The 25,642-nt window shown below is 36.6% G+C and overlaps 1 protein-coding gene across 1 annotated transcript; it reads right to left on the bottom strand.

Moving 5' to 3' along the window:
* Nucleotides 1–1,390: 1,390 nt before the first annotated feature.
* LOC110104179 (threonine dehydratase 1 biosynthetic, chloroplastic-like) lies at nt 1,391–20,352 on the bottom strand. The gene is made up of 4 exons (XM_020833169.2): nt 19,807–20,352; nt 19,244–19,423; nt 18,789–19,058; nt 1,391–1,630 (listed from the first exon to the last, which is right to left on the bottom strand). The coding sequence occupies exons 1-4, from the start codon at nt 20,281–20,283 to the stop codon at nt 1,406–1,408; spliced, it is 1,152 nt and encodes a 383-aa protein (XP_020688828.1). The 5' UTR covers nt 20,284–20,352; the 3' UTR covers nt 1,391–1,405.
* Between the last annotated feature and the right edge of the window lie 5,290 nt (nt 20,353–25,642).

Consider the following 25,642-nt stretch of genomic DNA (forward strand, 5'->3'; position numbering starts at 1 on the left):
GGCTTTGCTAGGGACTGATAATCCGAGACAACAAAACCATGGGATTGTGATCAAATTCTTCATCATTCCCACCACCAACCACATTAAGTGCAAGGTGATAAATTTTTAATTGCAAAATCTAAATTCATAGCCACTACATGCTAAATATTAAATGCCTATTAAACGACTAGCCTTTATCAAAAGTACTATCATCACTATGAGGGGTAATTAAACATAGGGGCATGCACCTATGAAAACCTGAAATCAAAGCTTAAACTACTCGCAAAATGAGGGCAAAAACTCATAGTAGTGTCTTATCTCTAACAAATCTGTTTTTCGAAAACCATGTAACATAATCCGTTAAAACTCTCCTCGTATCACGCGGAGATGTAAGGGCACCAAATTTTCAGAGCTCATATATAAATTAGAATATCACGAACTTGCATAATTCCACATGTAATGCTCAATTTCTTTCCATTATGATGTTGGATGAGGCTAACATTTTTTTTTGGGAAATATCGAAATCCTCCCAGGCTTCTAAAGGTTCGAAGGTTAAATTTACAAAGACCCCTTGTCATCCTTAAAGATACACTTATAAACTGTATGAATAGTTGTGTAAAAAAAAAAAGAAGTAGAAACATGCACGATGCATATCAGCAAGCATCCATGTCACAGTCACATGAAAAGGTGTATTCATATCAAGCATATAATTATGAATTTTCAGTTGGTTTGATACAAACATTTATTAGCGGAGAGAACAAAGTGTTAGGCGTGATAGAATTTAGTATGTTGGATCTACCATAAGGAAGAATGAAGATAAAACTTTAGAATTAAAATTCAGTGGTCAAAATAGGAAAGTGCCTCAAGAGCCCAATGCAAAAATAGAACATCATAGATACTTCCAGATGGATTTAGAAAAAAAAAATTAGGCTGATTGAGTAGTATGAATATGAGTGTTCCAAGGTGAGCGTAAAAGTTAAAGTTGAGCATGTCACAAAGTAGAACGACAAGATTGTTTGGTAAAACAAGAGCATCTAAAATATTGGAAAAAGGTTCTGATTATATTAGAGAGAGAGTTTAAAAATGAAGCATTGTTAGAGGACACATGGGAGTAGAAAATAAATTGTAGTTCAAATATGTATAGAGAATATGCAACAATAAGTCCGGTAGATATAATAATTATCAAATGATCAAGAAAAAAAAGATAGGACTAAGGTATACGAATACAAGAACAAAAATACATAAAATAAGATGAATAACTAATGTATCATTCAATATAATCAAATGAAAAACTATTAAGCTAACCACAAATAGTTAGGATTTTCCTAATAATGATGATGAGGATCATCTTGGTCTAAAAAAGGCAAACACAGTGCATATGTTAAAGATGATACATAAAAATGAATATACATATATTGCCAAGCCATTAAAGACAATGATTCACCTTTATAGATGCGCAGATAGCATCTCGACTGACAAGAACCACCCCATCAACAAGATCTCTGCATAAGCGGAAAGTTTCTTCTCCAACTACTTTGACTGCCACACCATCAGCAAAGCCTCCCACTTGTTCAAGCATTACTCTCTGGCCATGATAAAGAGACAATGCCATTGCATTTGCATCAAAGGGCTCCACTCCAATGACTTTAACCTATGCCAGAATGAAATTTAAATTAAGATATGCACAAATAAATAACCTACCATAAACATCCTTGGTTTCAAAGTGATCTCTATGAAAATGTACAGGTTGGGATCCAAAATTTTAGGAGTTAGATAGTTATAATTTAGCATTCACTGAATTGCGAAGAACAATCTCTATTCTAACATGAAGAGCATCTTATTTTGAACCATAACAATGATTGTTAACCTTATCCTATCTAAAAGATGCAATAGCTTTATAAAGCATCTGTCTTTGTTATTCTTGTTGAGTGCAATATGAGTTGATAATGGTGTTGGAATAGTAATGGATAAACAGTTGAATGATGAAATTATTGAGGGTATGGAGTAAGTAATAGCATGATTGCTATTGAGATAATTATTTGCAACAAAATTATATAGAGTTAGAGTTTATTCTCCTATGTTGGATTTGAATATAGTTTTTTTTTTTTTTTAACTTTGAAAAGTGATGAATGGATTCTTGCAACATATACCTAATGAAGAAATGAAATTTAATAGAGATGATTTAAATGAGCATATAGGTTTTAGTAGTATTGGCTAAGAGGGGATTCAACATGGCTATGAAATATGGACAAAAATACAATTGGAGAAGCTATACTTGACTTTGCAACAGCATATGATCTAATAATAATAAATATATACTTCAAGAAACTAAAAGAACTCTTCATGACTTACAAAATTGGAGTCATCAAATCAAAAAATGATTTCTTCTCCTTCTGAAAGAATGAAAAAAATATTCTTACAAAGATTATAATATTCAGGTAAAAGTTTCATGGAACAAAGTAGGGTAGTGTGTGCATATCTTAAGAATATAAAGAAAACAATTAAAAAAATGATTGAACTAAGATAACATAGTGGAATTTGAAATATGAGAAAAAATTAATCTTTTAAGATAAGTTACTGAAGGAGAGACAAATTAAAATATTTTAGTTGAGACAAACATAATGTGAGATAAGATTACTTAGTTTCATTAAGAGGCTTACGAAGAAACTTTAGAAGAGTATACAAATATATCATACACTAATAAGAAGACTTAGTGAAGGGAGAAGACATGAAGGATTATTATACGGAGGGGGGGGGGGGACCAGGCCGGCAAAGCCCATGTCCAAGCAGCCATTTGGCTGGGCAGAATCAGGGGCAGTGGAAGGGGGAATTTCAAACCCCCTTGTGCGGCCCAGAGGAGCTATTATTCATTGTGTACGAAGGAGGAATCAAGGGGGAGATGTTTATGAAGGTTTTAATTGTGTTATAGCTATTTAAGGAGCTTTGCCTAGGGTTAAGTTTATATTTCCTCTTTGGGTGTGAATTTCCTAGTGGCAATTAGAGTTTGTGGGAGAGCCGATCTACCACTCGAACAGTAGATCAATTGTATCTTTCGTTATTATTGAAGGAGTAATAAAAAATCTACCGTTATATTTGTGTTATTGCATTTTCTAATTATCTATTTCGTTGTCTTTGCTTCCAAGTCGCATTAAATTGGTATTAGGGGGATGTTTTAGAGAGATGGTAACAAAGAAGGTAGATGCATTGGAAGGCGAAGTGGAGCAAATCATATCTAGGAAGGAGGAGAGGTTCTCAACCATTAAAGGAAGGTTTTACAATCATGGAGAATTGAATGGAGATCCGATTTAGAGGGTTGGAGGAGAAGATGAGGAAGCTCATGGAGATGCAATCCAAAACTCCGTTGGGGTTACGATTGCTAACCCTAATCAAGATTTGACCGGGATTCCCATAACCGAATTTAAAGGAAAGGAGATCGGACGGGCGGAGTTTGATGAGGATAGTTTCTTTTATCAAGAGTCACCACCTACGGCTCTGAAAAGGGGCAAATCAGGGTTTCTAGATAGGGTGACAGGAAGGAAGAAATTTTGTGGTGGAAGTGGCGAGCTGGCCGACCACTATAAGTCATGCAAGAAGGATAGAAGAAAGGTGGGATTCCCACCCTTGATACACAAAGGGAAACCATTGGAGGGAGAGGAAGTTTAAGTGGAGATGCTAGGGGGAGGAAGTTGAAGATGTCGATATTTGAATGGGCGGATGTCATGGGTGGGTGTACAGGTGGAAACATATTTTGCGATGAATGGGTTGAATGAGGAGGAGAAGATTATGACCACAGGGCTATGTCTAGAGGGGAAAGGCCTAACTTGGTTCCAGTTGAGGGAGGCTAGATATTCGATTCAATATTGGGAGCAGTTTAAGGATTGCTTGTTGAAGCATTTTTTAGCCATTCTGGAAGGAGACCTACATGAGCAATGCTTTGCCTTGACAGAGGAGGAGACCATCATGGAATATAGGGAGAGATTTGAGTTTCTATCAGGGCAGTTGAAGAGGATTTCAGAGGCTATATTGGAGAAAAATTTCATGAACGGCCTAAAGCCTGACATAAGGGCAGACCTTCGATTGTTGAGGCCGAGGGAGTTGAGGGAGACGATGGAGCTAGCCCAGATGATGGAGGATCAGAGAGAAATGGAGAGGACCAGTAAGAGCAGAGTCATGGGAGGCTCCTACAGGAGTGCCTCGACTTTAATGGCACCAAGGACCTAGAAGGTGTCATTTCAGCGAAGGCATCGAGGGAAAAGAATGGGGGAGTTTGCCCCGTGGCCAACTTCAAGCACCTCATAGGGGTAGATGTGCAGGAATAGAGAGCAAAGGGTTGATGTTTACGATATGATGAGAAATATGCAACAAATTGGTGCAACGACCGCACACTTTAGGTCCTTATAGTTTGTGATGAGGAGAATGACAACGAGAAGTTAGTGGAGGATGCAAAAGCTGGAGGAGAGCACCTACACCTTGATATGGCGGAAGTGTCCCTTAACTCAGTGGTGGTTTACTCTAAATCACACCATGAAGGTGAGGGGATAGATAAGGGAGCAACCAGTGGTGGTTTTGGTGGATGACGGGGCTACTCACAACTTCATCTCAAATCGGGTCATTGACTAGTTGGAATTGAAGTTGGTGGATACAGGGAGTTTTAGAGTCATTATGAGGATAGGGAAGGTGGCAAGAAAAGGGGGATTTGCATGAGATTGGTGCTGACACTCCAGGGGCCTACATATAGTAGAGGATTTTCTTCCCTTATATTTGGGAAGCACTGATGTGATCTTAGAGATGAAGTTTTTACAAAAGATTGAGGCGAAGGTCGACTAGAAACCTTTGACTATGGAGATTCATGTGAGGGGAAGAGGGTGGTGTTACGAGGAGATGTTAGCCTATCAAATGTCTGTTTTATAAACCGATTTAACCAGAATTTTTAAATAAAATGTGTTATTCAATGGATATTTTTTCTATTATTTTTTAAGCCCCAAAAAAATTTATATGAATTTAAATTGAATACTCAATAATATTATATCATTATTTTATTATAAAAATTTATTTTCATTAACTTAAAATCTTCAAATCCCTTTTTATCCTCTTCATATGGCAAATAGAGATAATGAAAAAGGAATTTTAGAGAAAATATTAGGAGATGGAAAAAGAAAGTTGAGATTTGTAAGTAGTAGAGTGATTTTTGTTAGTCGTTTTAGTTGGGAGATTTCTCACCTGTAAGGAGTCTTTATCTTATTTCTAATTTTAATAATTTAGTGCTTTTAGTATTTTCTGATTATATTTGTGTTTACATTACCAAAAAATAAGGATAATTTTTTAAATTTTATTAATTTAAGATTAATTAATTAATAATTTATTATAATATTAATATATAAACCTTAAAAAATTTAATTATAATTTATAATTTGAAATTTATAACAGGTTAAAAAAATAGTGTGTTATGTGCGTCATGCGTCATTGCCCATGCATGACACAAATAGCGAGAGCTATTTTGATGTGCTATGCTAAGTAAATAGCGTCATATGTGCATCATGGCATGCGCCATTTGTGCCATTGACATGTATGGGTAAAATTTTCATTGCGTAACTTTTTATATATTAAAGATATTGAGATTATAGATATTTTGAGTATTTATTTGAGATTTTTTGCCAGTTAATTTTGAAAAAATAGTGATTTTTTTCTAATCTGAAATTTATTTTGATATCTAAAAATAGTTTTTAATTTAATTAAAACTTTATAATATTGTTATATATGATCCCTGATAATTTGGCTAATTTTTGAAAATATGAATTTTTCCTCAATATGATTTTCTCTTGGCTACCATTAGAATATTTTAATACCTTCTAAATTAAGCCCAATTATTTTATTTGTTGAAATGCTAGTCACAATTACTGTTATAGTACTGTGATAATAATGTGTATAAAAGATAAGTAATGACTGGTTGACCTATTGGTTTGAGACTGATTGACTTATATAGGTTGGTGGCGACAGGCTTTCCTTTAAATATTGTAGTTGGGTGTTATCCTCTACTGATTCAAGTGATACTGATTGGGACTGATAAATAGTTATTACTGTGCCGACGGGCAAAAAGTAATGACTTTATTTATTAAACCAACGATTAGCGACTACCGATTACTGATTATTGAAAACATCAAAATAGTCAGAACTTACTTGTTTAGTGTAACTACTGAAATAAATGTTACTGAGACAATTTTCTACTACTGTATGGATTTCACTGAATACCTAAATAATATTTATACTCTCCTATATGATTTTATTGCATTAATATAATTTTGATAGTTTTTACTAATGCTTTGAATTTATCGCTTTAAATGATTTATAAACAGATAGAAAGAATTGATACGACGACTAATTTAGTGATTCGACACCCATACTGATTTATTGATTTCTCTATTGTATTAGTTTATGTTAGACCGGTCCAATTGACTAGTCCAGCAGGTCCATACGGGACTGACTACAGGTGAAACAGGCAAAACTTCCGCCTCCCGTGTACACAGTGATCGCACGCCCTGCTCCGAAAAAGCAGTTTTCGAAAGATTTTTGAGTTTTGGGAGGGAAATTTGAATGTAGAAACTATTTAGAGATTTCCTTTGGATTGTATGCATTAAATAGTTTGTTTTCCTAGGATTATGGCATCTTGAATTTCGCTGAAATTTGAGTTCTCATAGTTTATTTGGGCTCTAGTAGCGTCTAGAGATTTAGGAGAGAGATCCTCCTCTCAAATAAAGGATCATTTGTATCTTGGTATTTCTCGCTTCCCTTTCTACAAATAATACAAATTATCTATTGTTTTGTGGATTTTTGTGGAGAATTCTCACTGTTTTTTTAAGATTGAAAGGAAATACTTGAGATCTATAAGTGTTTCCTATCAAATTGGTATCAGAGCAAATTTTGGGACCATCGTGGGCAGTTTTTCTAAAATTTCAACGGCGGTTTTTGTGATCGGAAGATAGTTTCTTATGAAATTTTGAATTAAAATCCAGAAATTTTTTTTATGGCAACCCAGAAGGTAGACGCTTTGGATGAACCCTTTGAAGGGGAGATGAGTCAAATAAAAGCCATGGTGGAAGATCGAATCTCCTCTATAGAAGACAAGTTTTTGTCCGTGGAAGATAAGGTTTTGTCCATAGAAGACAGTTTCTAATCTTCATGCGATGGTTAAGAAGTTATTGGAAAATCAATTTCAAATGGCAGCATCGGAGACCAAGGGAGCCATGGGAAGAACTACAAATTGTGATTTTCGTAAGAGGGATGATGAGGTTGAAATCATGGAGGAAAGAGGTGGAAGGTATGAAGGGAGGCATGGGTATAAGGGGCATGAATCTAGGAATGTTGGTTATGGAAAAAATTGTGCTGATTTTGAAGAAAAAGGGGAGAAAGCGAAGAGGAGTTTGTGATTGAACGTAGGAGGGATGATCGGGAGACATGGGGAGGTCATGCACTTGGAAAAGAGGAAATTATGGATAAATGTGGGGAAATGAGGGAGATCTGAAGGTGAGAAAGCTAAAAATTACCATTTTGAAGGGGATGATGTACATGGCTGGATATACAAGGTGGAGAGGTATTTCACCGTCAATGGGTTGACAGAGGAGGACAAGTTGACAACAGCAAGCTTATGTCTGAAGGGGAAGGCATTGTCATGGTACCAGTGGAAGGACCAAAGAAGACCCATACGAAGCTGGAGAGAATTCAAGGATTGTTTATCAAAACGTTTCCAAACCGACAAGTGAGAAGATTTTTATGAACAGTTCTTTGCACTAATGCAGGACGAATCAATGGTAGACTACCGTGAGATGTTTGAGCATCTGGCCAATGGGGTGGAGCGAATTTCAGAGACTGCATTGGAGGAAAACTTCATGAAGGGGATCAAATCAAATATCAAAGCTGTGGTGAAGGTCATGAGACCTCATGACTTGGGAGAGGCCATGAAGTTGGCATAACTGGTGGAGAATCAGAGGAATCAAGAGAGGGGAGCTAGAAGTAGCAATTCATGAGACTTTTATAGGACGACCACTCTTCTAGTACCCAAGGGGCCTGCATCAGGCAACATTAATGAGACTCCAAGGGAGAATCCAGCATGAGGAGGAAGTGGGGGAACTTCAAAAGACTGACGGAGATGGAGATGCAGGAGAAGAGGGCGAATGGTCTATATGCTTCAGATGTGATGAGAAGTATACTCCAGGGCACAAGTGTAGGGATCGAACTCTTTAGATTATCACCGTCTATGAAGATGAGAAAACTGAGGGAGGTGAGAGTATGGAAGAGAGAGATGGAGAACAAGATGCATCTAGACATGATGGAGATCTCCCTGAATTCAATTGTGGGATTCACTCCTAATCATACCATGAAGGTGAAGGGGGAAATAGCAGACAGAGAGGTGTTAGTGTTAAATGACAGTGCGGCTACCCACAATTTTATACCAACTAGGTCGTGGACCAATTAGGGGTGACATTGGTGGATACAGGGTGTTATGGAGTGATGATGGGTATAGGGAAGGTGGAGACTGGTCAGGAGATATGTAGGGGAGTAATGTTGACCATACAGGGGGTTCAGGTGAGGGAGGATTTTCTTCCATTAGAGTTAGGGAGCACTAATGTCATCCTGAGGATTAAGTGGCTGCAGACCTTGGGGGACACCAAGGTCAACTGGGGAGCATTGACGAAGGAGCTGATGGTGGAAGGGAGAAGGGTAGTGATGAAGGGAGATGCAGGGCGCACCAAAACCATGATATCAGTTAAAATCATGGTGATGAGCATATAGGAGATGAGGGAATGTTATCTGATGGAACTACATAGGTTGGAGGAGGACGGTGACATTTCTTTTTTAGTACAGTCATTGATTCAACAGTTCAGGGTGGTTTCTCAGTCGCCTCAGTTGTTGCCTCCTCCATGGGAACACAAGCATGCTATTATTTTGAAGAAAGTAGTTTCACCTCTCAGTGTTCATCTGTATCATCATCCTCAAATTCAGAAGGATGAGATTGAAAGATTGTTGAGGGAGATGTTGGAAGCACGGATCATTCAACCAAGTATTAGTCCATTTTTTAGTCAAGTGTTATTAATCAAGTGTTTTTGCAGTAGTTTCATTCATTCCACCTTGAGAACAAGGTGGCACTTTGGGGAGGGGGGAGTATTGTTAGACTGGTCAAGTGGACCGACCGGCCCAGCCTGTCCATATAAGACCGGCTTATGGGAGAAGCAGGCGAAACTTCCGCCTCCCCTGTACGCAGCGATCACATGCCCAATTCTGACATAGCAGTTTTGGAAAGATTTTTTAGGGTTTTGGGAGAGAAATTTGAATGTAGGGATTGTTTAGAGATTTTCTTTCGAATAGTATGCAATTAATAGTTTGTTTTCCTAAAGTTATGGCATCCTGAATTTGGCTAAATTTTGAGATCTCTAGGTTTCTTTGGGCTCTAGTGGCATCTAGAGATTTGGGAGAGAAATATCCTCCTCTCGAATAGAGGATCAATTGTATTTTTGTATTTTTCTGTTTCCCTTTCATCAAATGATACAAATTATCTATCGTTTCGTAGTTTTGTGTGGATTTTTGTGGAGAATTATCGCTATTTTTCGAAGATTGATAGGAAACACTTGTGAGTTTTAGTGTTTATGCACTGAATCAATGATCATATGAATGACATTGTTATGATTTAACAACTAACGGGCATATTGTTCATTTGTCATGCGTTGTAGGATTTGATTATTTAATAGGCTCTTGAGCTCATTATATGTAGGTAAATGATTTCAAGTTAGGTCAAGGGATAAGAAGTGAGAGATTGATTATAATCCTTCATGTTCAAATTCTTATTAGTTTAACTATTCTTTTGTACTCATGATAGAGTAGTTGTGATATGATTATATAGATCATGAATAGTGTATATGATATTTGGTAAATGAATACAGATGTATATATTGATGTTTTGATTGATAGTTTTATTTCATATTTATAGAAAAAATTAGGTAGCTTTGGTTATGGTTATTTAAAAGATAAAAGAATAATTTTTTCAAATTATATTCTAGGATGTTATAGATTATAAGGCCCAGTGTGAGCCCCTTCTCCAGAAGTTGGAGATTATGCATAGACTATAGGGGCCTAAACAAGAAAATTGTGATAAATAAGTTTCATATCCTCCTGGTTGAAGAGCTGTTAGATGAACTGTTTGGGGTGGTCATCATCTCGAAGATTGAGCTGAAATAGGGTACTACCAGATCAAAATGAAGATGGAGGATATGCACAAGAAGCTTTCAAGACTCATTAGGGTCCCGACAAGTTTTTGGTCATACCCTTCAGCCTTACCAACACTCCAACCACTTTTCAACCTCTCATGAACCAGGTTTTTCAACCCTACCTCAGGAAGTTCGTCTTGATATTATTGATGGCATTCTGATCTATAGTCATATGTAGGTAGAGCATGTGAGTCGCCTAAGGACTATACTGGAGACTTTGAGGGAGCACAAGTTGTATGCTAACCTAAAGAAATGTTTATTTGCATAGCCATAGGTAGAATAACTAGGACATGTGATGAGTAGAGCAGGAGTAATAGTAGACCAGTCCATGTTTGAGGCTTCGTTGGATTGGCCTTTACCTAAGAACCTAAAGGAGTTGAGAGGATTCTTAGGTTTCACTAAGTACTACAAGAAGTTTGTGCAAGGATATAACACAATAGCATGGCCACTAACTAATAAATTAAAGGATAGTTTCAATTAGGAAGAAGCAATAACACAGGCCTTCGAGCAGTAGAAGAAAGCCATGATCAGCGTCCCAGTGTTAGCACTTCCTGACTTCAGCAGACTATTTGTGGTGGAGACAGATGCATCAGGATACGGAATAAGAGCAGTACTCATGCAGGATCATCGATCCATTGCTTATTTCAGCCAGTTGCTGATGACCTTGGCGAGGCACGAGTTTGTTTACGAGCGGGATTTGATGGTGAGCCATTCAAAATTGGTGACTCTACTTTTTGGGCCGGGACTTTATCATCAGGACAGACTAGAGGAGTCTGAAGTTTTTGTTGAAGCAAAGTATGGTATTTGTGGAGCATCAGAGGTGGTTATCCAAATTTCTTGGATATGGCTTTAGATCCAGTATCGCCCAGGACTGGATAACAAGGCCGTAGAAGCACTATTGAGGAAGACGAACGAACCATGGCTAACAGCTCTGTCAGCATCTATGGTCCTAGACTAGGAAGCACTGAGACAAGAGAGCAAACACAATGAGGGTTTGAGGAAGATCATAGCCGGGTTATTGCAAGACCTAGACAGTCAGCCCGATTGCACGCGAGGGGGGCCTAGTTGCTACATCAGGGGTGCTTCACCTTAACGACGACATCAGGGTACATTACCAAGCTATTGCAAAAGTTTCATAACAGCACAGTTGGAGGACACTCAAGAGTTCAAAAAACCTACAGTCAGCTGCTAGGGGAGTTATACTAGGTGGGGATACGCCGAGATGTAGATTAGGTGATGAGATGTGATTTGTGCTAGCAGCATAAGTACTTGGCCATGACACAAGGTAGATTACTACAGCCTCTAACTCTGTCAAAGATGGTGTGGGAGGAGGTAACGATGGACTTCATCAAGGGATTGCCGCATTTGGAGGAGGTAACAATGGACTTCACTAATAGTAGTTGATCGTCTGAGAAAGTATGCATGTTTCATCCCTCTAAAGCACCCTTACACCACATTCTCTATGGCTACTGCTTTCAAAATGGAGATGGTGCGCTTACATCGATTTCCAGAATCTATTATGTTATATAGAGACAATGTGTTCCTCAGTCATTTTTGGAATGAGCTGTTCCATTTACAATAAAGAGTCCCCCAGGGGAACTATTACTCATTAGATAAGGAGGAGGAATCAAGAGTTATTTAGAAAGGTTTTAATTATATTTATTGTGTCATAGCTATTTAAGGGAAAGTTTTGTCTAGGACTTTCATCTTATGTGTACTAAGTTTATTTTCCTCTTTTGGTGTAAGTTTCCTCGTGACGGCCAAGGTTTGTGTGAGAGTCGATCTACCCCTCGAATAGTAGATCAATTGTATCTTTCGTTATTGTATGAGTAATAAAAAACCAGCCCTCATATTTTTGTTCATGCATTTTCTTCTTATCTATTTTGTTGTTTTTGCTTCCAAGTCGCATCATATTATTAAATAAACAAAATGCACTTTTAAAAGAAGATAAAATTTGATAATTATTAAAGCTTTTACTTATTATAAAAACTAAAAATCAAACAAATAGAGTGATAAGTAAGGCTAAAGCTACAGGTTTTAATGGTTTTACATCATGAATTTATTGAAATCAAACTAATGAGTTATACCACAAATTTATTTAAGAGAGTAACAAATGGCTTCAACGGGTACTCCTTATTAGAGGATAAGTGGTGAATTTGGTAACCCGTGAGGATCCTTGATTGTCCTTAAGAGGGGGCACTTGTAAAACCCCTCCGAAGTGCATTTTTTTAGTGCAATTAGTCCGTACGAACTGACTTTAGTACGGGATGAACTGAAAAAAATTGTGAAGAATCTGTATGGTTCGTCTGGACGAACCTGTACGAGCCTGGACGAACCGTCGGGACGAAATTTGTCCAGAGAGCAAATCGTCCAGGAACGAATACACTTCGTCTGGATGAGATTTGTCCAGAGGGCAAATCGTCCCGGGACGAATAGGAATCGTCCGGGACGATCCTGTTTGATAAATATCCAATTTGAGATATTTTTGAGATATTTTGAAGAGAGAGAAAAAGCTGGAGAGAGAAAGATAAGGAAAGAGAAGAGGAAGGCTTGATTTCGAAGGCCGCGGAGTGCTTTTCGTCCGACGACGCAGTTGGAAGATTTGTTTGTCTCGCAGTAAAGAATCCGAATCCTATTTCTGATTTCGAAGATTTCGTATTTTGGTATTTTTCTACTCAGTTTTGTATTTCTGTTACCGAAAAACGTGCATATCTTTGTATTGACGAAACTTTTACCGCGTAACTTTTGGTATGTTTTAGAAATGATGATTTTGCATGTTTTGAGTATTTTCTGGAAAGTTTGCACCCGGTATTTTGAATTCTAATGTGTTTTTATCGAATAAAAAATTATCTGGCTATTGGAAAATATTGCTTCAGACAAGTAAAGTTTTGAAATGATGTTTTATCCGATTTCTGGTAATTTGGTAATTTTCTGAAATTGTGTATTTTGTCTCTGTTTAGGATTTCTGTCGACTGTACAATATTTTAAGGGTTCTCCTTAATTGAGCAATTTGTATTTGTTGTTCTATATGAATGTGCATATGATTGAATCTATTACTGTTATACTACTGAAAGACTGGTTGAACCGTTGGTTGGAGATTGATAGACCTGACAGGATGGTGGGCCGACGGGCTTTCCTTTAAAAAGGGTTTGGTGTTATCCTCTATTGATCATTGATACAACGATTGGGAGTCATAAGGAGATTATTCTGCCTCACTGTACGATCTCATTGATATTGCATAAAGTACATGTTACCGAATATAAATACTGATATGGATATTGATATTGCATCGATTCATTGATTCATTTATCTTATGGATACCGATATCATTGAGTCATCGATACTATAGACTTATTGATATCATTGATTCATTGATACTACAGATACTGATACCGATACTACTGATCCACTGATACATTGATTCATTGTACCGATCTTATAGCACGTGATACATCGAATACTGACCGATACATGTGATACATATAATACACTGACCACGTGATATAGAATATGATTTCTACTGTATTGATTGATTTTAAGGGTTATTATTGATTTATCGATTTGATTTCAACTGTCCTTACGATGTATTGAATTAATCGTTTTATATGATTTCATACCGACTGATATTATTGACCGAAATTGATTTCTTTATTTAATGATCTGATTGATTTTATTGCTATGATTGATGCGATATTGATTTGACGGATATTTTAAATACGATGTTTTCTTTACTAAATTGTGATTTATCTTTACTGTGCAGATTTACTGTTACTACACGATTTAACTGTTATAGCATAATCGTTCATGTCATCATTAGATTGTTACTGATATTGATACATACACGGCTACTACTTATTCATTGTACTGACATTTATGTATGTGATATACTGAGCAAGTGACATGTGATTCACTGAGCACATGATATCGATTACTGGGTTGCATATGATTTATTGAGCAAGTGATAAAGAACTGGAATTTGCAAGTGTATGTGGGTATGCTTGATATGATTCTACTACATTGATTCGACTGATGTTATAGACTGATGTGATAGATAAGATGACTACTGTAGAGATTTGATGCACGTACTGATTTATTGAACATTATGAATTTTCTACTGTTCACTGATTCTATCACTGATGATTTTGGATTCTATTGTTTATGCATTGATTTCTGTTTCTGTACTGATTTCCGTATCTGCATCGATTCAATGATCATGTGCAACTGACTGATATTGATTTGACTGATTGACATGCATATTATTTCAGTACCGTGCTTTGATTTCAGTTGTAGGTTTTTGGTGACCTGCTGGGCTTTTGAAGCTCATTATATGTGGTTAACAATTTCAAGTCAGAGCAAGGGAGCAGGAAGTGATGGTTGATGAAGACTGTCGACAAATCCTTTCACTATGGACGCCTAGGATGTCACAGCACTACTCTCTGTCGATTGAGTTGGTTCTTGAGGATCCTCGAGCGAGTTCCCTTGTGGGTCCAAAACGTAGAGTCTACCAGCTATTGCCAACTCCCCTGTCCCTTATATCCCTTCGGCAAATCCTCTCCTCAACTCTCCTTTGTTATTGGTTTCTTCTCACAACGGGCTCTTGGAGATGCATGGTCAAAAAAAATTTGAACACTCGGTTCAATTCGTTTGCATTAATGTCACTGTTGGTGAGTTCCAACAACTCAGCCAAAGTCCTCTGCTGCTGTAGGTCGAGTGCATAACAAAAAGGACCTTCTCTCAATCATTGAATCAAGGTGGCCTACGCAACCTCATGTTCCAAATCCGTCATATCTAGCATCTCCCTTTAGAACCTTACAATGAAGTTCCTCAATGGCTATCTAGATTCTTGCAAGTTGCAACCTTTTGAAGAAAATTTGTGAGCTCTTCTGGTGCTAATGGGGGCTAGAAAACTAAGTCACAAATATTCTCTTGAATTTAGAAAAATAGGTGATGACTCTCACTAGAAAGCAAGTGAACCATCTTAACACAAATTCCTTGAGAGTTATAAAAAATAATCAACACTTCAAAGTATAATATATGTCCAATAGTAATGTCGTCAATTCAAAAGTGACCACATGATCTACTGTATCAATCCTCCCCTATAGGGCTACCCATATAGCATCTTAAACTTTCAGGGGAAACCTAGTTTCTGCAATCTCCCTAAAGATGTTCATCAATTTTAGTTTGGCTCTACTAACACGCCAATTAAGTGGGTTATATTTTTCATCACTCTTCAACATACGAGTGGGATCTGGGATAGATATTGAGGTCAATGCTCTACTATCTTGCTGTTTACAATGAACTACCGAGACAGACGATCTTTCAGGAGTGTTCTCCTTTTGAGCGTGCCTTGTTACACCTACCAAGGCATCCAAGACCATTTAGTTAGCCTCTATTCCATTATCATGAGATAGTGGCAAGTCATCTAATTTGGATTCTCCATTTTAACCTAGGGCTCACAGTTGTTCTGCTCATCAAGCTATGACATTCTTCTAGTTACTGACATTAATTCACATTCACTGCACCTTTCAAAATGTTGAATTTAAGTTTGTGTGTAGGTGATGCTCGACCTTACTAGCATGTGAGCTTGTTGATCATGACTTGTGAATCGGTGAGGAAACATTGAGAGAAAGTGGAGAAATTTGGGGGAAGTGGTCTACTAACTCAAACATCTGCGATACATGTATTAAAAAGATCCAAAATATTCCTCTTCACCTCTTATTTATCGAGATTTGTGGACTACGGAAGGCTACAACAATAAGGAAACAAATAATACATAAAATAATAAACATACTGCTTTAGACATGTTACACCCGAAATGGCTTGGTGCATGATTATTCTGCTTACTTGTATTTCTTTATCTCGAGGCAAGTCCTATAATGCCTAGTGCTTGAGGGTGAGTATGTGTGAGTGAGTATATTGGTGAGTGTTAAGTCGAAAGGGCTATAGCTGGTTAACATCCCAAGGTCATAAGCTACCTGTGGTAGAGCCCTAAATTCCTAGGAGCATGAGGCAAGTGCATTTAAGTTGTGGTTGATGACGGGCTCCATGTTTGATTAATTATGATAGATAAAATGAAAATAGTAGTTGCACCTAGGTAATATAATTCACTCTGGAAGGAAACCTCTCAGACCCATTAGTGAAGAAACACCATAAAGAAGATACGATTCTAAATCCCATAGATGCTCACTTCAAGCTCTTTTACTCTTCCGGACTTCTATTTGACAACCTCATTTTACTCGAGTAATAACCAGGTTGAATAAAGAATTGACAAGTGGTTCACTCCTCAATTATGTATAGCTGCGTATGAGATTGAAGAGATAATGGAATTAGGGAATTCTGAATTCCATTTCTTCAGCTGCCTTTAAGTAGTCCCTAGTTTAAATTTGAAGAAAAAAAAAGCATTGGTGAAGCTTGAATTATGAGAGTTAAAAAGAAATAGAACTACTTCAGATGATAGGACCACAAGAATTCTCTTGGATAAATGTTTTCATGTAGCTGAGGTGATGAGTATGGTAAGCAATGCTCCATCATAGATAGTAACAAATGGCTTCAACGGATACTCCTTAAAATTTGGTAATATGTGAGGAACCTTGATTGTTCATGAGAGGGGGTACTACTCTTTGTCGATTGAGTTGGATCTTGTTGATCCTCGAGTGAGTTCCCTTGTGGGCCCATAAGGTAGAGTCCACCAGCAATTCCCCCCCCCCCTCCCCCCCCCCCCCCCTCTCTAGTCCCTTCTATCCCTTGGGCAAATCCTCTCCTTTGTTATTGGTTTCTTCTCACAATGGGCTCTTAGAGACGCATGGTCAAAAAAGATTGAACCAGTCGATTGAATTCATTTGCATTAATGTCATTGTTGGCGAGTTCCAGCAACTCAACCAAAGTCCTCTATTGCAGTAGGTCGAGTGCATAACAAAAAGGGCCTTCCCATAATCCTTGAATAAAGGTGGCCTACGCGACCGCAGGTTCCAAATCCTTCACATCTAGCATCTCCCTTTTGAATCTCACAATAAATTTCATCATATGTTATCCTGATTATTGCAACCTTTTGAAGAGAATTTGTGAGCTCTTATGGTGCTTCTGGGTGCTAGAAAACTGAGTCATAAATGTTCTCTTAAAATCAAAAAAAAGAGGTAATGACTCTCAATGGAAAGCAAGTGAACCATCTTAACACAAATTCCTTTAGAGTTATGAAAAATAATCGGCACTTCAAAGTATCATAAATACCGATTAATAATGTCATCGATTGAAAAGTGACCACATGATCCACTGTATTAGACCTCCTCCTATAGGACTTCAAGTGTAGCATCTTAAACTTTAAGGGTAAACCTAGCTTCTGCAATCTCCCTGAAGCAGGCGTTCATCAATTTTAGTTTGGCTCTTTTGACGCGCCGAGTAGGTGGGTATATTCTTCATTGCTCTTCACCATATGAGTGGGATCTGGGATAGATATTGAGGTTAGCGCCCTACTATCCTGCTTTTTACGATGAACTACTGAGTCGGACATTCATTCAGAAGTGTTCTCCTTTTGAGCGTGCCTAGCTACACCTACCAAGGCATCCAGAACTATTTTAGGTGGCCTCCACTCCATTATCATGAGATAGTGGCAAGTAGTCTAATTTGGGTTCTCCATTTTCACCAAGGGTTCGGGACTGTTCTGCTCATCAAGCTATGACATTCTTCTAGTCACTAGCATTAATCCACTTTCCCTGCACCTTTCAAAATTTTGAATTCAAGTTTGTATGTAGGTGATAACCAACCTTACTAGCATGCGAGCTTGTTAAATATGACCTATAAACGTGTGAGATAATATATAGAGAAAGGGGAGAATTTTGGGGGAAATGGTTTACCAGCTAAAATATCAGTGGTACAGTATTAAAATGATCCAAAATATTCATCTTCATCTCTTATTTATAGAGATTTGTGGACTACAAAAGGCTACAAAAATAAGGAAACAAATAATACATAAAATAACGAACATAGTGCTTTAGACATGTTACACCCCGAATGGCTTAGTGAATGATTATTCTGCTTAATTGTATTTCTTTGTCTCGGGGCAAGTCATATAATGCCTAGTGCTTGAGGGTGAGTATGTATGGATGAGTATATTGGCGAGTGTTAAGCCGAAAGGGCTGTAGCTTGTTAACATCCCAAGGTCATAAGCAACCTGTAGTGGAGCCCTAGATTGCCTAGGAGCAGAACGCGAGTGCATTTAGGTTACGGGGATGACGGGCTTCTTGTTTGATTAATTATGATAGATGAAATGAAAATAATAGTTGCACCTAGATAATGTAATTCACTCAGGAAGAAAACCTCTCAGACCCATTAGTGAAGAAAGACCTTAAAGAAGATATGATAACTGTCTATTATCCTTCCTTGCCATATGAGAGGACATAAAAAAGTACTATTAGAAGCATAAACAAAGGCAGGCATGAATGTGGCTTATGCACTATGCAGCCTATGGAGTCATAATCAAATTAGGCTTTCTGTTTCCTCAGATATATATGAGGTTAACCACATACAATTTTCAAGATTTAGAGAGCAGATACATACTTCTGGGCAAACACATTTTATATAAGTAGCAATGCCAGCAATCAGTCCACCACCTCCAACAGGTACAAATATGGCATGCAAAGGACCTTTTATTTGGCGAACAATTTCCATTCCCACAGTTCCTTGTCCCATTATAATGTCTGGATGATCAAAGGGAGGTATGAATGTCCGACCATCACTCTCCGCTCTTTGTTTAGCATATAACTGAGCTTCATCATAAGAATCACCCTTAAGAACAACTGTTGCTCCTAAACGTTGAACTGATCTCCACTGAAATCAGAAATATAACATTACAAAAGAATTACATTAAATTGAGTAAAGCTGCATATTTTTATCTTGTATGTTCAAAATGTGCCTATTTAGGTGTCCATCAGTATGCTCAGTTACTCATAAATTCAAAAAAATTGCATTATGAGAATAAATAAAGAGAACCCTCCATCGGAAGATCATGAAACCTTTATTTCTGGTGTTGTAACAGGCATTACGATAACAGCATCACACCCCAGCTTCTGAGCAGCCAATGCAACTCCTTGGGCATGATTTCCAGCAGACGAACAAATGACGCCCTGATCCAACTGCTCTTTAAGAAGCTTTGACATCATGTTATATGCTCCTCGCAACTTAAACGAGAATACCTACATTTAAGCAGGAGCATATTAATTAAATATTTTAGTTACATATCCTAAAAAACAAATTAGAATAAGAAAAGTAAAATAAGACTGGCAATCTAGAATTCGTAATTAATATTCTCGTATCATTAAATAAGAAACTACACATCGCACGGACCTACTGGTAAAGACAAATAGATTATTGTTTTAGTGTGTCCAATACGTAACAAAACGTAAAAGAGTACCATATACAGGTTAAAGTAAAACTGACTAACTGATAAAAAGATCATTCGAGCTTCCGAATGCACGATAAGAGCAAAATCAAAGCCCTATTAACAGAAAAAAATCACACGGAATTTCGATCGCAGAGGAAATGGAATGATAAAAAAGCAACACAAAGGATAAATTACGGGTTGCAAATCCTCCCTCTTGAGCCATAGATTGACTCCGAGCCTCTGCGATAGCTTGGGGGCAAACTGCAAAGGAGACTCTATAGCGACATCGTAAGCCTTTGAAGAGAGTATATTAGTGAGATACTCCATCGGGCTGGGCGCCCCATTTGCGCCCCTATCAGCCGCTGGCAGCGGTGTTTTCTCAGAGATGCCGCCGAGAAATCCACTCTCATACTGCAGAGACTCTACCGTAACCCTCATTAGGGTAGGGTCTGGATAAGGAGATGAGTGAGAGGCTGCCACATCCGTCTCCTCCGCTTCTGTTGGGGAGATCGCCGTCGATGACGCGGCAGCGAGTCGGGGCAATCTTGCTCGGGGACCAGAACCGACTGGTGGGAGTACAGATGTCCGGAGAGAGGCAGACGGCAGAAGATCTGCTGCCTGTGCTAGCCGGAGATTGAAGCGGCAAGGACGTACGAGGACACCTGAATCCATGAAGAATGGCAAACCGGCTTTGAGATTAGAGGTGTTGAATTTACCTTCGTCGACGCAGTTTTCTTTTTAAATGTGCGTTTTTTTTTTTTTTTTACATTTTTGGATTTTGAAAGCTGCGACCGCCCACGTGCAAAATAAAAATATAATATTATATTTATTTAGCTTCTTTTTTAAAAAAATATTTGGCTTTTGCCTTTTTCATCAAATTAGAAAGAAGTTACATGTGTGAAGCAAACAAGAAAAGCAAACAAAAGACTTTTTTTTTCATGTGTGAAGCAAACAAACAAAACACCTATATGAAATAGCAATGTAGTCTCTCCAGTAAACCCTAAAAAGAAACAAAATTGGAGCAAATGAAAGAACCACAAGAAAACTTCAAATAATAAAGAAGAAATAAAGTAACAGCTACTTAAATAGGCACCTTGGACTCAATTAAAACCTTTCAATAATCAAATAACTTTGGAGGCAGATCCCCTGATTATCCAAAAACCTTCCAAGGGGGATGGGTGTGGCAGGTAATCATCATTGTCCATGATCCAAAAATAGTAAAAAAAAGAACCTCCCTAACCCAATTGAATCTGAAAGTTTGTGAGGGTTGTGAAACCTTAAAGAACTAGCCCAAGGTTAACCAAGTGGGAGGTGAATTGGTAGTTTTAAAAAATCTTGAAGAAAAAGAAAAATATTTTGGATATTTTTTAAATATTATAAAACAACAAAATTACCCTTAATGCGGAAGAAAAATAATTTTCACGATAACATTAAAATCGGGTTTTTCACTTACAAAACAAATCAAAGAAAAGTACTGAAATAAAATATGGTAAAAATAATAAGAAAGAACACACCGAATTTTATAGTTGTTAAGTCAAACCTGGCCTACGTCCACTCCTTAGAGACTCCCTCTCCAAATATTGCATTAAATTGAAGTGACTCTCATTTTGCCCCTACAGCAAGATGGATAAGCCCTTTCAAAATCTTTTCACTGACATGGTGAGGCAGAGAATCTTGAATCATTTTACTCCCTCCTAGAGTAGACAAAGAACCTAGAAATCCTTTTTCACCCACCTGTTGAAGGCAGAAAACCCGAGAATCCTTTAACTCCCTCTTGGAGTAGGCAAAGAACCTGGATCTAAGGCTGAAAAAGATCTCCCTAGAGCCACCAAGAAACTAGAGAAGTAACTTGAGTAAGAAGATGAACACCTTATCTTGGAGCAACCTTTATAATTCCCTCACAAGGATCTCTCTCTCTCTCTCTCTCTCTCTCTCTCTCTCTCTCTCTCTCTCTCAAGCTCTTCCTCTTCCTTCTCTAAGCTCTCTCTTGGATCAACTCCACAGCAAAAAATTATCTCAAGAGATAATTAGAGAGCTTAAATAGATAGCCTCCAAAAGAAGCCCTAATTTTAAATTAAGTGCAACTGATCGTCTCGTCCTATATGATTAGTACAAAATATCCCTTTCATCCAGGATGATTACCTTTGCTCTGTACAATCAGTATAAATATTTATATATATCATTCAGTATGATCCTGCAATCATCTCAGAGGATTAGTTTTAGATACTATATTGATCATTCAGTATGATATGGGATGATGGGTAGCGATCTTCATATCATCCTGCAACCCTCTCAGGATGCCCAGTATGATTCTCCTGGAAGATTAGAAGAAAATTATAATTTTTTATCTTGGACAATAGGGGATCATCCTATGAAAATACTAGATTGTCCAGTACAATCTAAATGGATCGTCCTATATGATTTGATTGAATAATTTAACCATAATTATTCCCTTAATCACCATATTAATTTAGGCATAATTATCATAAATCATCCAGGCCGATGTATATTATCCTATACATTAGAATAAAATTTAAAAAATAAAAAAATTACCTAAACTGTGATTTGAGACTATTTTTTATCTTCTAAATTAATCATCTTGGACTATATGGATCATCCAGTATGATTAGTTTAATCACTCAAAATTAACATAGATGTCTTAATCAGCTTTTCTATTTTTAGTTGATCGCCCAATATAGTTTTAAATCATCCTGTACGATTAGGTAAAAATAAAAAAAATACTTTAACTCACCAAATTTCTCCTCTTGAGTGTGTGTAGGCAAGGTTACTTAGCTTGTGGTCCACCATATTCATGAAGGTAAAAAAAATACATTAAAATGAAATTACAAGCAGACTCAACCTTAATCTTCCCGATCTTGAGCTGATTTGCATTGCAAGTGATATTTATGGACCTTAAAGGTAAATAAGTAGGGAAAGTAAATATATATGCAATAATAGTAGTTATAAAGAAATAATAATGTTTGTTATCATCAAAATCATAGTATTTGAATCCAAATTTATAACAATCTCCCTCTTTTTTATGATGGTAAACATAGTTGTTAAAAATTTCATATCAAGCAAGAAATAATATTTTTTTTAAATTAAAGAAAAATTGGAGACATAAAAATAATAGCAGTAGAACAAAGTATATTCCACTAAAATTAAAAGTAAATAGCACACTACTCCCCCTTTTGACATCACAAAAAAAGAGAAAATAAGAAAAATACTAAATGGAATATAATACAGAAAAGAGAACTAGTGCACATAGAAATAAACACTAACACACTAGTAGAAAGAGGAACGCTGATTAGGTGGAGGTGGTGGGGGTGGCTGTTGAAAGAATCAGTGAAGAGAAGCAAACTGCTCACCAAACTAGGCCACATCTTAGCGTGCTGCTGTTGGGCTACATATGCCTCAAACCGAGTTACATCCTAATCATGATGTTGCTGCTGCTCGGTGACAAAGGACTCAAATCTGGCTTCCCACAGGTCAAACCTCTAAACTAGTTGATTGATCTGGGAGTGCTGGTGGATAGGGATAGGTGCAGGAATATGATCTTCCTCTTCTACCGCAGCCTCATCGTGCACAGGGTGATGACAAGTACTATAAAGGATATGGAAGGAGCTATTTGAGTAAAAAATAGGGAGATGATCATGTGGTCCTGGATACTAAATTTTGTATTTAATTTTGAGGACATAGGTTATGATATGTCCTAAGACTATATTTAGCTTTCTTTTATGGTCGTGATCCTTAATGTTGGTTAGATATTCAATATAGCAAATTTGAATATCAACGATATTAAAATTTCTCAATGAGACATTATGTAGTAGGTGGTGAGTGATAGGATGAGGGTAATATGGATTCGATCCTCATCTTTCAAAATAATGGAGGTGCGAAGAATATGTTAGATGGTTCGGGCATCTTCAGTAAGGAACTAGTTGCAGAGTCATGAAAGGGGGCATTAGTTTCTCGAAGAAGGGTATTTAAAGGGCTCCAATTAATGTCAAGATCTAAAGCCAAAATATGCAGTTTGTCTCCAGTGGTGGAAAGGTGGAGAAATTCCTATAAATCTTGATATATTATTTCAACATGTCGTCGATTAACATACGATTGGAGCACAATAAAATCAGAATTCAGATAGAGATTGGCTAAGAATTCAAAAAGTAGTTCAGAATTGAAGGAAAAAGTAAGTGAGAAAATGAAGAGAAGAGTAGTGCGGGAAAAGAGATCTAGTACCTGATAGTTCAATACCTCTTGATTGACAACCTTTAAGGAATTAATCCCTATAAATTTGTAGCTAGTGTAAGCATCTTCATCAACTGCTTTAATAAAGCGAGAATCAATAGTACTCCTTGAAGAACTACCTGTGAGAGCACGAGATCATTTACCACCATCCATATTCAAAAATTGAAAGCTTGAATTAGAGAAAAAGGAATTGGAATGCTTGGTGTGAAGAAAACCTTAAATTTTGGCTATTTAAATAAGATCGACAATATCATTAAAGAAAATCGTGAGATCATCTAAGATGAACAGGGGAAATAATGTTGTCAAGATGATCGATCAAAAAGGTTGATCTTATCATCTAAGATGATTAGATATCGTACTAGATGATTTGACACAGGGTGATCATCCTGAGGAGTCATCCTATACAACCATTAAATAAAGGGATCATACAGGACAAACATGTGTATCATTCAGGATGATGTGTAATAATGGATCGGCCTAACAACATTCAAATCATCCAATTATTTATGCCATGTGGATCATCTAGTACAATGGACGAATTGTACAAGACGATCGCCAATAATTAGTTTAGATTAGCCATTGAATATGGTGTGATTAGAGAGTTTGTATATTTATTCATATTGTACAGGACGATGTGGATCATCCTAAATGATGTGAGCAAAACTAGAAAATTTTAGGACATGGAGAGTGATAAGCATGAGTTCTTCAAGACAAAAGTAAAAATACAAAAGAGTATAAAATAATACAAAAAATATAAAAAAAAAACAATCATAAATAAAAAACAAAAAAATGCAATTTTTTTAATCCATCAACTCTAGTAAATGATAAATTTCCCTTGTGAGTTTATTAAAAATAAGTAAGAAATGAATTAATAATGCTAAAATTTGAAAAAAGTAGGAAACTAATTTTATTAACCCTAGCTTTGACTCCTTTCAGGTTAAAAATCTTTTTAAAAATAATAATCTAATTCAAAAAATAAATTAGATAAGAAAAGTGATATGTTCAAACTTCATTTCAAATACATATTTGATAGAATACTGTTACAAAGTAATCAATAAAAATCATGTGTTTAAAAAAATCAATTGTTTGAAGATATTAAGTGACACATGAATTATTTTAAGATTTAAAGATTTGAAAGGGATTGAAGCTTATTTTTATGGGATTATTTTGTACCTCTTTTTTAATTATCTGGTACATTTTACTCATCTTTTGATTTTTGATACCCTTTGGTGTATATTGCAATTACTTGGCAATCATTATGCATCTTTTTATTTTTCTTTTGGACTCTTTTTGTGCCTCTTATCATTTTAGCAAGCTGACTTCGTTTCAAAATATTTAAAGACTCTCAGTTGTGAGATTATTTTCTATATATAAGAGAGAAAACTCTCTAGTATAAGGAATAATAAACCATAAATCAGAATCATATCCATATGATAAATACAACAATGTGATAAAGAAAACTTAAAAGTGATTTAATGAATATGAGCATTATTCATATGAATTAGATTACTACAAGAAGATAAAATAGATCTCAATTTCAAAGTCTATTCAAAGTCTAACTATTAATTTGAAATAGATTTTGTTTCAAAAAGAAAAATACACCGCTAAAAGAGTTAGATGAAGAGAAATAATTATCGATGTTTCTTCATTTAATTGATTTAGGGAAATCAATCACTACTTACAAATTTTTAAAACCAAAAGCAAGGAAAAAATGCTATTTAAAAATCAATATCATCAATGATCATTGATATGATTCTTTTAAAAACATTAAAGGAAAAATAATAGA

Source organism: Dendrobium catenatum, unplaced genomic scaffold (genome assembly GCF_001605985.2).
Source record: "Dendrobium catenatum unplaced genomic scaffold, ASM160598v2 original_scaffold_86101, whole genome shotgun sequence".
NCBI classification, from domain to species: domain Eukaryota; kingdom Viridiplantae; phylum Streptophyta; class Magnoliopsida; order Asparagales; family Orchidaceae; genus Dendrobium; species Dendrobium catenatum.

What these genes read in the sequence shown, in the direction of transcription:
- LOC110104179 (XM_020833169.2), bottom strand. Translation starts at nt 20,283, where the DNA reads ATGGATTCAGGTGTCCTCGTACGTCCTTGCCGCTTCAATCTCCGGCTA. An exon ending in AGAGGGAGGATTTGCAACCC is followed by an intron (nt 19,424 to 19,806) that starts GTAATTTATCCT and finishes GCTTAAATGTAG; the next exon opens with GTATTCTCGTTTAAGTTGCG. An exon ending in TTACAACACCAGAAATAAAG is followed by an intron (nt 19,059 to 19,243) that starts GTTTCATGATCT and finishes TTCTGATTTCAG; the next exon opens with TGGAGATCAGTTCAACGTTT.